The sequence below is a fragment of the Populus alba genome, chromosome 19 (assembly GCF_005239225.2).
Source record: "Populus alba chromosome 19, ASM523922v2, whole genome shotgun sequence".
NCBI lineage: Eukaryota > Viridiplantae > Streptophyta > Magnoliopsida > Malpighiales > Salicaceae > Populus > Populus alba.
Window position 1 is genome coordinate 19,113,836 of NC_133302.1, and position 13,183 is coordinate 19,127,018.

Here is a 13,183-nt window from a genome sequence, read left to right on the forward strand (position 1 = left end):
AGAAAGATTTTTGTTTTGGGGCCGGGGGGGCTAGTTATTTTGCAGATGGGGAGGGTTAGGATTAGGAAGAAGATGGAGAAATGAGGGAGGAGAGTGATGGCTTTGATATATTCATTTTTGCCGACGGACTTACCGACGGTTTTATTCCGTCGGTGAATCCGTCGGTGAAACCGTCGGTACTTCTGACGCGCAATCGACACATCACCGCACAGACCTGCTATTCAAATCCCTCGGTGATTCCGTCGGTATTTTTGACGGTGCACCGGTCACGTCACCGGTACGGATCTGGCATTTCAACTCCGTCGGTGATTCCGTCGGAAAAATCACCCACCAAAACCTCCGCGCCACCTACCCGCCCCCTTTTTTCATTAATTCTGAATTCTCTGTCGGTAATTCGGTCGGTAATTACCGACAAACTTAGTCCGTCGGTAATTACCGACCGAATTACCGACGAATATTTTCCGTCGGTGATTTCGGCCGAAAAATACCGACAGAAAAAAATCCGTCGGTATTTCCGTTGGTATTTAGCGAATTTCTGGTGGTGAATATTTTTTTTCTTTGAATCATTAATTTTCTTAATACTAAAAAGCATATTGATATATTATTTTTATCGTTAATATTTTTATTATACCCGCATGGAACAACTCGTAAATCTTAGGATGTCAAATTGAAATATTTTTATGATCACTACCCTCCTTCGTGAAGAATGCCAAACTTTACCCTTTCTTTTTTTTTATGACGACATATTGAGAGGAAAGTGGAGAGGAAATGAATCACATGCCAATTTTTTATTAACAAAAAATGTGATTTCATGAAACTTGTCACAAGTATGGACTCCCTAATTTTGTTTTATAAAAATTTTATATTTTCTTTTTTATTAAAAAATATCCAAATAAAATATATAAAATTCAAAAATATATTTAAAACACCAGGAGATAAACATTCGAGCGGCAAAAGATGGAGACACCATAAGAATAACTAGGTTGGGGTATTTTGACGAGATGAAATGAAGAAAGGAAGAAAATTCAGGTTGAAATCCAAACTTGACCAAAATTAAAAGAATTAATTATATTATTTTTTGTGTTTTAAAAGTGTTTTTTGAACAAATTTAAATTTTTTTTATTTTTTTTATTAATTTTAAATTAATATTTTTTTAGTGTATTTAAATGATTTTGATGTGCTAATGTTAAAAATAATTTTTAAAAAATAAAAAAATTATTGACATTCATTTTGATACGAAAAGTTATTTAAAAATCAACCACAACCACACTATCAAATAAGTTATTTGCAGGATCTGGAAGCAAAAATCCTAAGAGTGTGTTTGACAGTGTGGTAGCGGTTGCTTTTCAAATAGCTTTTTGTGTCGAAATACATGCCAATGATGTTTTTTTATTTTTTAAAAATTATTTTTGACATCAGCACATCAAAACGATCCAAAAAGTACAAACCACACTCAATTTTAGCAAAAAAATAAATTTTCAAAATTTACCAAAATACAGGTTGAAACACACAACCAAACACTACCTAAGTCAGCTGTGGTTGTGTTTTTCGGATGTTTGGTTTCTGGGCACAAGTCATGGCAAGCTCATTGCATCAGCTGTTTTGATCTTCCAAGAAATGAAGGAGGGCATTTATGGTCTTTTTGGTAGCAAAAATCTTAGGCTGCTTGTTTTAGGTTGGTGTTAGTTTTTGGACCATTGTAAAGAAACCGCCCTGCATGGCTGGCTGAGCTTTTAGAGAACCTTAAAAGTTCGGCTTGACAAAAAATTACCGAAGAAAGTTGTTTTTTTTTTCCTTGATCTTTGAGGCTTGTTTGGCAAACATGCTATAAAGAGGATTTCAAGCCTTATATTTCTTTATTTTATATGTTTTGATTGTAGAATGATTAGACTTTCCTTATAAAATTATGGTCCATTCTACTAAGTGGGCTAGTTTTAACTAGGGGTGTTCAAAATAACTGATTAACCAAGAAAACCGATAAAACCGAAGAAAAATTAACCGAAAAAACCGAACCGAAATGAAAAACTAATTAAACTAATTTTTAAAACCATAAATTGTAGCAGGTCCGGTTCAATTTCAGTTTTGAACCAGAAACCGGACCAAACCGAACCGGACCCATTAAACAATTAACAAAAAATATATGATATAAATAGTTAACCTAATCGGCTGACCCTTCCTCTCTGCATCTCATCTAAAAAAAGCCGCCTCCTTCCCAAATAAATTCTCAATCTTCCTCTCAATTAATTCACAATATTCCTTTCCTAGTTTCTGCATTCCTTTCCCAGTTTCTGCACTTTCCTACTTTCTGCACTACCATCAGTGTTAAAGCATTTAACAAGCAAAGCTCTGGCCTCCTCTGTTTGGTTCAACTTGATAATGAATTTATCAGATATGTATATAGAGAGATTTGGTTTAGATGTTTCCTTGGCTACAGGGATAGCAAACATTTGAATTGTGTTTTTGGTTCAAGAAACCCCAATGGCACTTGTTTATGTTCATAGGAGCAAAGGTGAAAATCCAGCTAGGTTTCCCCAAATGAGCACCACCCCTTGATTTACTCTTGATCGACGACAACGCTGGCCTCAAAGGAAGCAGGGAGATCATGGATGGTGTGTGAAGCGACATCGTGGATAATGGTAGATTCATTTTTCAAGCCAGATCTGAATTCTTCCAAGTCTTTCTTGTAGATTTCGATGACGGATTCAAATTTGGTTGCTAAGGTTTGGATGAGAGAGCCAAAGGACCGGGTGGAGTTTTGGGTTGGCGGGTCAGGGTTCGGGTTTAGGTTTCCGGTTTTTTGCCAAGAAAACCGAATTTAACCGAACCGGACCAGTTCGGTTTGAACCGGTTTTCGGTCCGGTTCGGTTAATATTTCACAAAATTAATGTAATTCGGTTTGGTTGGTTTTTTTAGTCTAAACCGAACCGAACCGAACCGAACCATGAACACCCCTAGTTTTAACCATTAAACATGCTAATTATTAGAAAACATAACAATATTTTAGTTTATTTCAGACAAATAAACAATGAAAATTACTTTACATAAGTTGTATTAAGGGTGATACGTCCTCCTTATACACAATTAGTATTCTTATCCAGACTTTGAGACAAGTTAAAGTTTCTAATGATTAAAATATTAGGTGGTGATTTTATCTCTTTTTTTCACAGATAAAGGAAAAGAATTTATTGTCCTTTCCACCCACATCTTGGTTAGTAATCAACTAAAAATAAATATAAAAACGAGGGGTTTAGAAGAAAAACCACATTTTAAAAAAAATCTCGTCCGGGTCACGAGTTGACTAACCCGGTTGGCTAGGTTTGGCCGGGTTTTTACACTACCCGATCTTTTACCTTACTCGGACCGGTCCAACCATCGGGTCGACCCGCCGGGCAGATTCAGGTTTAATAATTAGGGATTTTATGTGAGGTTTTTTTAACCTTTAAATTAAATTTTTTCATTTAGGAGCTTCAATCTCATCTTCAACATCATCCTAAGAAGTTCCTTGACAAGGAATAAATGTACGAGTCATTGAGTTCACTGCATGTATGCATGAGTCTATGAAATCACTAACTCTATTTAGAATATGTTGCCAAAAGACTACCCTTTTTTTAATGAGTTTAACATTCTTCTTACTGCTCCTAAAGACCATGTAGTTTTTTAAGCCATATTGCAGGCTGATATCCATAGGCCTCACTGTTGAACTAATTGATTCCTAGACTGTATCCTCACCATCTAGTAATATTACTAACTTGTTATTGATAAAAAAAAAAAACCCTGATTAGTATAGCACAAAACTGGCTTAATTGTATGAGAAATCAGATAGATTAACCCAGATTTTTAATCAATATGAAGCTGAAGCTCAGAGCAATGCAAATTAGCACTATCCCCACTGATAGCTACAAGACGAGTCAGGGGCTCCAAGCTCGCCATGAAATGGACGTGACTAAAGAATCCACTGCAATCTAATATGAAGCACAATCCCAGAGTATATAGTTATAGGGTTAGTGGCTTAAGGGCTTTGAAGACTTTGTCTTGTTCAGGCCCAAGGCATTCAAGTTCATATTTTTTGCCATGCCCATTTTCTATTCTGGTCTAGAAAATTTATTCCCAGATTTATTCTGGTGTAGAAATTCTGGCCTAATTGTTCTAATTGTTTTTTATTTATCTCTTTCTGTCATTCATATATCCATGATTAACCCTAACAAACATGACAAATTACTACATAAATCCAATTATGAAAGTCAAACTAGTTACATTATGGATCTATCGGTTTATTGCAATAGCCAATAATAATATTATAATTTAGTACGCCACAAATCAAATAAGATAGCTTTTTTTTATTCTTATGGACCTAATTATTGTAATATATATCTTTGCAATAAACACTGGATTTAGAATAGTTAGATATAAACCAAACCCTCTTGACATGAAAATCAAACTCAAAATACTTGTGACTTCTACAAATTAATAAAAACCACTTGTTTTCTTTTTTTTAAATGAATGGTTTTTTCGTTCGATCACCACGGAGAAGGGGATTGTGTTTAGCTTTTATTTCTTGTACTTTGTTGTTGTCAATATTCTGGGGCAAGCGGGTAGAATTTTTTTTTTAAAAGGTTTATTTGATAGTATAATTATGATTGTTTTTTAAAATATTTTTTATATTAAAATAATATTTTTAAATTTTTCAAAAATTATTTTTGAGATCAGCACATTAAAATAATCTAATATATATTATATATATATAATTTTTTTTAATAAAAAAATAAATATTTAAAAATACGATACAATCTCGTTTCCAAATGAAAATAAAAGAAAAGAAAAAATCAACTATGATTAGATTCATTCTAAAAAAAGGCTTAATTAGGACTGGCTTTAGTTTTAGTTTCATATGAAATGAAGTAAGATTTGAATCTTGTCGTTCATAGTTTGACTAATCATTTATGAGAATAAAACTGAAATATATTTGTTAAAATATTTTTAATATGCTGCATTTTTTATTGATAATTTAATAGTCTCAAAACAACACAGCATTCATGCCAAGCACATAGTTACATGCTAGTTAGGACAGGACTGCATGTAGACAATGGGACCGTTGAAAGCTTCATTGCTAGCACAATCATGTCCGATCAAACATTTCAGCACCGAATTGGAATTTGGTAGCATATAGTAGTATTTGTTACAGCATCGTATTCCTACATGCCATGTCATGCCAGGCTGCCAGAACCTCTGTTTGTTCAAAACAACTTAATTTTATTAAAAAAATCTAAACTGGATCATGTTAAGTCGAAAACCTCACCCACTGTCGATCCATGATTAAAGAAACAGGCAAACATGGAGCTCAAGGTTGGATATGTTCTAACACAAACTAGCTGTTGTTTGTTTCTGTGGTTTGATTTGTTTTTTCAAACTGTGTTTTCTTATGAAAGAAAATGAAATGAGTAAACACGATCATATTTTAATCCTTTTTCTTTAGTTCCTTTTTTCTTTAATTAGTTTTTGTAATCCCATTTTATATACTTACTAGCAACTCATAAATTGCATTTTGTAATGCCATATGAGAAATTATTGAGAAATTATTCATTAACAAAAAACAAAAAAAAACTATAAAAAATAATGCTTGGGTGTACTCCACCTCACAAAATATAATCATTGCAATAATGAATTTTGTTTTTTTATCTTTGCTTTTTTTTTTTTAATATTTAGTTTATTGAAAACTAAATTTTATGATTTATTTTTTATGTGGTTTTCTAATTTTATGACTTGTGTGGTGGATTTAGTAGGTTAATCTAGTTGATTCAAGTTTTTTTTTAATTGATATATTTTTTTAATTTCATTCTTAAATATTGGGTTAATTAAGAATTATATTTTATAATTTGTTTTATTTTTTTATGGGATTATCACAATCTCATAACTTAGATGATGAGTTTTTTTAATTAACTCGAGTAAAACTCAAATCGTTTTATTGTGCTTTTTTTTAGGATGATTTTTTTTTTCAATTTTATAATTCAATAATTGATTGATTAAAAAATTAAGTTTTATAATTTATTTTTAATTTATTTTTTTATAAAATTATCACAGTTTCATAATTTGTATCAAGGATTTAAAAGATTAACCTATTACAAAATTCTTAATAATTTGAAAGTTAATTCAATAAGTACTTTTTACTTTAGAAAAAAAAAATCATTTACTACTTAAACTTATTAGCGCTGCATTGATCATTGAATTCAAAATATATCCAAAAATTGAGCCAACCAAATATGTCTAATCTCATTAAGGTTAGAGTTTTTTAATTTAGAAAAAATAAATATTTTCTTAGCTATTTTTTATTTTTATTTCGCCTAAAAATCTATTTAGTTTATTCAATATTATTAATGTATTCTAGTTTTTCTATTTTATTTTCCTAGAAAAATAATAGTTTTTTATTTTTATTTTTATAGAAATATATATATTTTTTCTATTTAGTTCTATTAGAGTTCTTTTAATTTTTTCTATTTAAGAAATCATAATAGCTTTTTGATATTTGATAAGTAAATTTTGATGCAAAAAAGAACAAAATATTTTTTTATATCTCTTAATAGTTAGGTTATTCTGAGTTTTTGAAGATTTAAACCTCTAATAAATCTTAGTTATCTTTTATTTTTCTGGGAAGGTGTGACATTTCCTATTGACGAGTAGGAATAGTCTTCGATTCAATTGTGGGATTTGTCTTGGTTCACGTCCATAGCCAGCTCATTCCAACAAAGTCACACCCCATATTACATCCCATAAATGCCATGCCAATCCTCTCTACCCTCACACCACTACCAAAACACCACAATGGCTACCTCTCTCCTCTCTCTCGTTCTCCTTGCACTCTTCCTCTCCCTCTCGCTCCATGCTCAAGCTCAAGCCCCAGCAGCACCTGCTCCGGCGCCCTCCGGCCCGGTCAACTTCACCGCAGTTCTTGTAAAGGGTGGTCAGTTCGCCACCCTCATTAGCCTTTTGAACAAGACTCAAACATTTAACCAAATTGAAAACCAGCTCAACAGCTCTTCTGAGGGCATGACTATTTTTGCCCCAACTGATAATGCCTTCAACAATCTTAAAGCTGGTGCTTTAAATGCCCTCACCCAACAACAACAAGTTCAACTTCTTCAGTACCACATGTTGCCTAAATTCTATTCTTTGAGCAATCTCTTGTTGGTCAGTAACCCTGTTCCCACCCAGGCCTCTGGCCAAGACGGTGTTTGGGGTCTTAACTTTACAGGTCAAAGCAACCAAGTCAATGTGTCAACAGGGCTTGTCGAGGTTCAAATCAACAACGCTTTAAGGCAAGATTCTCCTCTGGCAGTTTATCCCGTCGACAAAGTGTTGTTGCCTGAGGAGTTGTTTGGTGTTAAGCCACCATCTGCTTCACCTCCAGCACCGGCAACTAACGCGTCGTCATCAGGCAAGTCCAATTCATCAGATACGGCTGCAGAACCATCACCTGGTAAGAACTCAGCTGGTGGAAGGAATGTAGCATTGGGGTTGATTTTTGGGCTTGGTTTCCTTTCCATGGGAATTCTTTCTTGAGAAATGGAGTATCAAAGGAGGCGTTTCCAAAATTCCTTTTTTTTTTCTTTTTCTTTGTGATTCTTACATTTCACATAATGAGCTAATTGGAGGTTCCATGTACGTCTACTTTCTTGTTCATCATTTGAATTAATTTCTCGATTGGTCTAGTTCTTTGGTTTTGCGTATATGATTCAATTTGATTAATTTATCAAGACATTAATAATTCAACCTTTTTTATTATTCGAATATTGGTTAGGTAATGGCAATCATTCTAATAATAAGAAATCAAATCCCATAATTTACTTATTTTTTGTTAGGATAAAAAAGAAAGAAAGAAAGAAAGAGATGCATTGGTCATTAGATCTTGCTGTAATACAGATGGAGCTGATTCACAAGCATGTGGAGCACAAATAGAATAAGACACATTGTATGATATGAACTGATCGAATGGAGATCTACAGGCATGGCCAGCTCATTTGTCTACCAGCTAGCTAGAGGAAGACTTCCATCATTATCTTTTCCAATTTTAAGAATAAAAAAATAATCCAACTTGTGTGTTAAAAGTAAACCATGCAGCTAGTAAGATAATGAAATCCATGTGATTCTTTAATGTCCTGCCATCACTATAAATCTTCAGGTCAACTTCAGTTCTTTCATGTGCTTGTTGTTTATAATTATTAAAAAATAATATAAATAAGATTTTATTTAATAATTTAAATTATTAGATTAAGATAGTTCTTTGATATAGTATCAGAGTTTTGATAACTAATAGGTCTTGAGTTCAAATCTCACCATCCCTATTTATTTGATAAAAAAAATTAAACACAAGGTAATATGAGTTTTTACAAGTTTTAAGTTTAAAGGGTTTTCACTTGAGAGAATATATTAAAAAATAATATATATTATATTATGAGACATCACTTAACAATTTAAACTATTGGGTTGAAATGAGTTTTTATTAATAATAATAAAAAAATGAAATTCTTCACTAATGGTATGAGAAAATTATGTCAAGTTTTAATGTAATTTGTGAACAAAAAACGTCAATTGGCTAAGATTACTGGGAACTAATTTGTAATTAAATCCATGTGATTATATCAATTTAATTTGGATTTGAATTTTAGTCCAAAATGCCTAATGAAATGAAGAGGAGGCAGAACGACAACATGGGTGGAGAAATTGATCGCTAGATTACCATCTCCTATTGTCGCTTCATTGTTCATTGTCTATATATTGTCAGAAATTTAAATGGATTCCGTAAATTGACAGAATTCGACCATCATAAGGGTCCAATTGCTACTTCTGAAACTTTAGGATCAAAAGTGAAATATTGAAGTACACTTGAAGAACTCAAATGTGCTTTAGCCAACAACTAGATGCTCCAAGTCAGAAAGCCACTTGCTCGCTCACAGATATGAGCAGCCACGGAGCTAGACAAAGAGGATCCGTGTCAACGGTCAATCAGGTTTAAACGTGGTCATGGGCCGAGCCACCTGGTCCGCGTGACCAGACCCTGCTAACAATGAGTGGCCTTGGCATGACAACTTGGCCTGCAGGCCTAACCCTGACTGCCTGGTCTCGAGCATGCCAATTTTTTTCAATCTATATCTTGAATCTGCTATAGCTTTTCATGCATGACCAGTTCGAAACTTGTTTCACCGTATAGTTGTAATTATTTTTTAAATAATATTTTATGTAAAAATATATGTTAATAATATTTTTTTTTTTTTTTAAAAATTATTTTTAACATAGCACTCCTAAATTTCTTTTCCATTTCCTGTTTCTTTGCTTCAAAATGTATAGTCTTTCACCCTGATTGGCTAGGATATATGTTTTTTTTTTTTTTAATTATACAGCTATTTCTCTCTATTATTTAGTTTGATCACTGCGTTTCTCCCAGTTCTTTTCTGGGTTTCTAGCACTTCTTGTTAGTTTTTTCCTTCGTTAAAGGTTAGTGTTTCATCGGAAATTATTAAAATTAATTTTTATTATTATTAAAAAATTATTTTTAATATTAATATATCAAAATGATTTAAAAACAATAATTTTAAATTTTAATTTTTTTTAAATGACATTAAAAATCAAATAAAATCATATTTGAATTTTAATTTGTTTTTGTGATGCGAAAAGCATTTTTGTAAAAAAATAAAATTTATTTTTTACTTTTTATTAATTTATTTTAAAAAAATTTAAATTATTTTAATATATTAATATCAAAATAAAATTCTAAAAAATAAAAAAAATAAATTATTTCAATAAAGTTTTAAATAAAAAAACAATTACACAAACACAACACAAAACAGGCTATCAGATATTAATGTTTGAAAGCAACGTTGAAACTGCCATTACACATGTCCACTAAAGAATGCAGTAGAGAGAGGATAAGGAATCTCATGGCGTCAGAAGTCAGCAAAGCTAACACTAATTGCCTTTTCTATATATCTCTAAAAGTTTATTGATATTTTTCAGAATATTTCACGAATTTTTGACACCTCACGTGACAAGAAATAACATTTTCATATTCAATATATATTATAGGAAAATACATAAAGAAAATAAATAATTAGTTCTTATCAGCATATCTAGCCAGTTGCAATCTAAATCTTCAACAATTGATGCCTTGCATCTATAAAATGCTATACATGTATTTTTAAAAATATTTTTAATTAAAAATACATCAAAATAATACTATTTTTATATTTAAAAATTAGTTTTGGTATCAGTATATTAAAACAATATGTAAACATTAAAAAAAAATAACTTTATAATCATTAGTTTTTAAAATAAAATTTGAAATTTTTTATACGTGGTTTAAGAATTTTTCAATTAATAATATAAGATAAGAAGTTGACAGGTTCTTGGCCAGGTTTTATAACCACAAGGCAGGAATATGTTAAGATCAATGTCCATTTAAGCAACATCCTCGCAGGACTTCACATACGAGGAGCCTACAATATCACCTAATGGGGCAATGGTTGGCTGGCTCTTCTTCGACATGTCTGTGTCACAATGTTACAGACGTAAGCACCAAATATCGATAAACAACACACGATCAGTTCCATTCTTTCTATGTTCGATACTTGTAGGTATTTGTCTCATTGGTTTGTTTTCTTGACTGATTTTTTGCCCCTAGTAAATAATAATAATAATAATAAAATTACATCTCAATTTCATCATTCAATATTATATTAATTAGTAATTAAGCTTCATAATGTATTTTAATTTGCTTTCTACGAGGATATCTTAGTCATGATGATGGTCACATATTTTTTGATATTTTAACTAGGTTAAATCGGGTTGTTTTTTATCTTATTTTATTTTATTTCTAATAGGTTATTTTTTTTTCATGACCAGGGTTATGAATCCTTCAACATTGAATTTGTATTTTATTGAGTTGTTCTTGTCTCATGATTAAGATTCCAAGTTTAGCAGGTCGATCTAGTTGACTCAGTTTTTTTTTTCCAATTTTATCATTTAATATTGTGTTTCGTTGGAAATTAGGCCTTATGATTTGTTCAGTTTACTTTTATTTGGTTATTTCGATCTCATGACCCAATTATAATAATGCTTAATCGGTTAACTCAGATTAATTTGGCTTATTGTTTGTGTCATTGATTTAACTTTTTTTATATATATATAAATTTCATCATTAAACATTGGGTACGATAGGATCGATTGAGAAATGAATTTCATAATTTGTTTTGGTTTTCTCTATATAGGGTTACCTTAGTCTCTTGATTAAAGTCGCAAATTTTGCACGTTAACCTAGGTTAAATCATGTTATTTTTTTTTATTTTTTTCTATAAGGTTATCTTTGTCTTATAACCTTGAGCCATGAGTTTGACGAGTTGAATCAGATCATTTTTTATGTTTTTTTTAATTTAGTTTTTTTTTAATCTCATCCTTCAATATTAAGCTGATTGAGAATCAAATTTTTTAATTTGTTTCAATCTTATTTTATGAGGTTATCTTGGTCTTATAATCCGGATCGCGAGTTTTATAGGTTAACTTGGGTCTTTTCTTAGGTCCTTTTTTTAATTGGTTTTTTTTTTTTTCAATTTTTTCCTTCAATATTGAGTTGATTGAGAATTAGACTCTATAATTTATTTTGATTTACTTTCCATAGGGTTATCATAATCTTATAATCTGGGTTGATTCATGTCAAGCCAATATATTGTTATCTTAATATTAAAAAAAGATATTATTTTGAAATTAGTTTTTAATCAAACTATATTTTTATAGGCTATTCATGCTGCTTTTAGATTTACAAAAATCAACCGAGTCGTATCGAGTTAATTTTTTCATAGTTTAATTTTTTTTTTAAAAAAAAAAAATAGCAACAATAATTTAGTTGTACACTAAAAAGTATATAGTAGATAGTTTGCATATCCCCATTTCTTCAAAGAGCTTGCCTTCGTGATTCAAACTCTATACTCGATTCATTGAGGTTCCATATACCTTACCTAGCTAGCCATGGAACTGTACAATCATCAAAATAACTAATCCAGACAATTTTTTTTTGTAATGAGAAAAGCCTAAATTGCATGGTCACCTCTTATAAAACAAAAGATGGGCGGTCACTAACTTGAAAACATTCTATAGAAATACTCTATTTTGGTTATTGAAATCTAAAGTTGTTATAAAGAGGTGAGATATGTCGATAAAAAGTTTGGAATTGTTCAAGATTATTCATGTTTCAGAATTTTAGCTTTCATTTTCTAATTATCTTTTCTTTTATTTAGCAAAAATTCTCAATTCTATATTAGTTTGTTTTTCTTGTTAGCTCTTAGTTAAGCCATGTTTGGTATTGCTTTTTCACCTCTGATGTGTTCAAATTGATAATTTTTTTTTAGTTTTTTTGAATTATTTTAATATGTTGATAATAAAAATAAAAAAATGTGAAAAATATTATTTTAATATATTTTTAAAAATATTTTTAAAAAATATCTTGTAACACATAATACAAAACATTATTTATCTCATTTTATAGTTCTATGGCCATCAATAATGGAGAATTGAGAAATTTGCACACTCCTGAGTGTATATTCTGTTTCTTTCTTACGATTTGTGTGTGTATCAATTTCCTTTGCTTTGTAAAACGTCGCATCATCATCATATCTTACTTGGGAATAAAGATTTAAAATTTTGATAAAATAACAATAAAAAAAAATCCTTATAAACTTAATAGTTTAAATTGTTGGTTAGGTGAGGTTTCAAAACATAATTTATATTATTTTTTAATATATCTTTTTAAATAAAAATTCTTTAAATTTAAAATTTATATAAACTTACACTACCTTATACTTAATTTTTATCATATATATAAAATGGTAAAATTCAAACTAGTGATCACTTGATAAATAAGATTCTGATACTATATTAATGAATCATTTCAATCCAATAGCTTAAATTATTAAATAAAATTTATATTATTTTACATATTATGTGTATTTATCTATTGGAAGAAAACTAGAATGAAAAAAAGAAAAGGCTTGAGAAACACAACCACTCAAATTATTGCTTTCTCGACATTGGCACCACTGATTGATATCAAAACATCACCAAACGTGAAACATACGCGGTTCCAAATTGGTGGTGCTTGATTTGCTTGAGATTTTTCATGATAATCGTTTCACTACAATTCAAA

General features: G+C 30.5%; 1 protein-coding gene across 1 annotated transcript; it reads left to right on the forward strand.

Moving 5' to 3' along the window:
- Positions 1-6,772: 6,772 nt before the first annotated feature.
- Positions 6,773-7,703, forward strand: LOC118056661 (fasciclin-like arabinogalactan protein 6). Its single transcript, XM_035068936.2, has one exon. It carries the CDS (start codon positions 6,817-6,819, stop codon positions 7,552-7,554), a length of 738 nt encoding a protein of 245 aa, XP_034924827.1. The 5' UTR covers positions 6,773-6,816; the 3' UTR covers positions 7,555-7,703.
- The last annotated feature ends 5,480 nt before the right edge of the window (positions 7,704-13,183 follow it).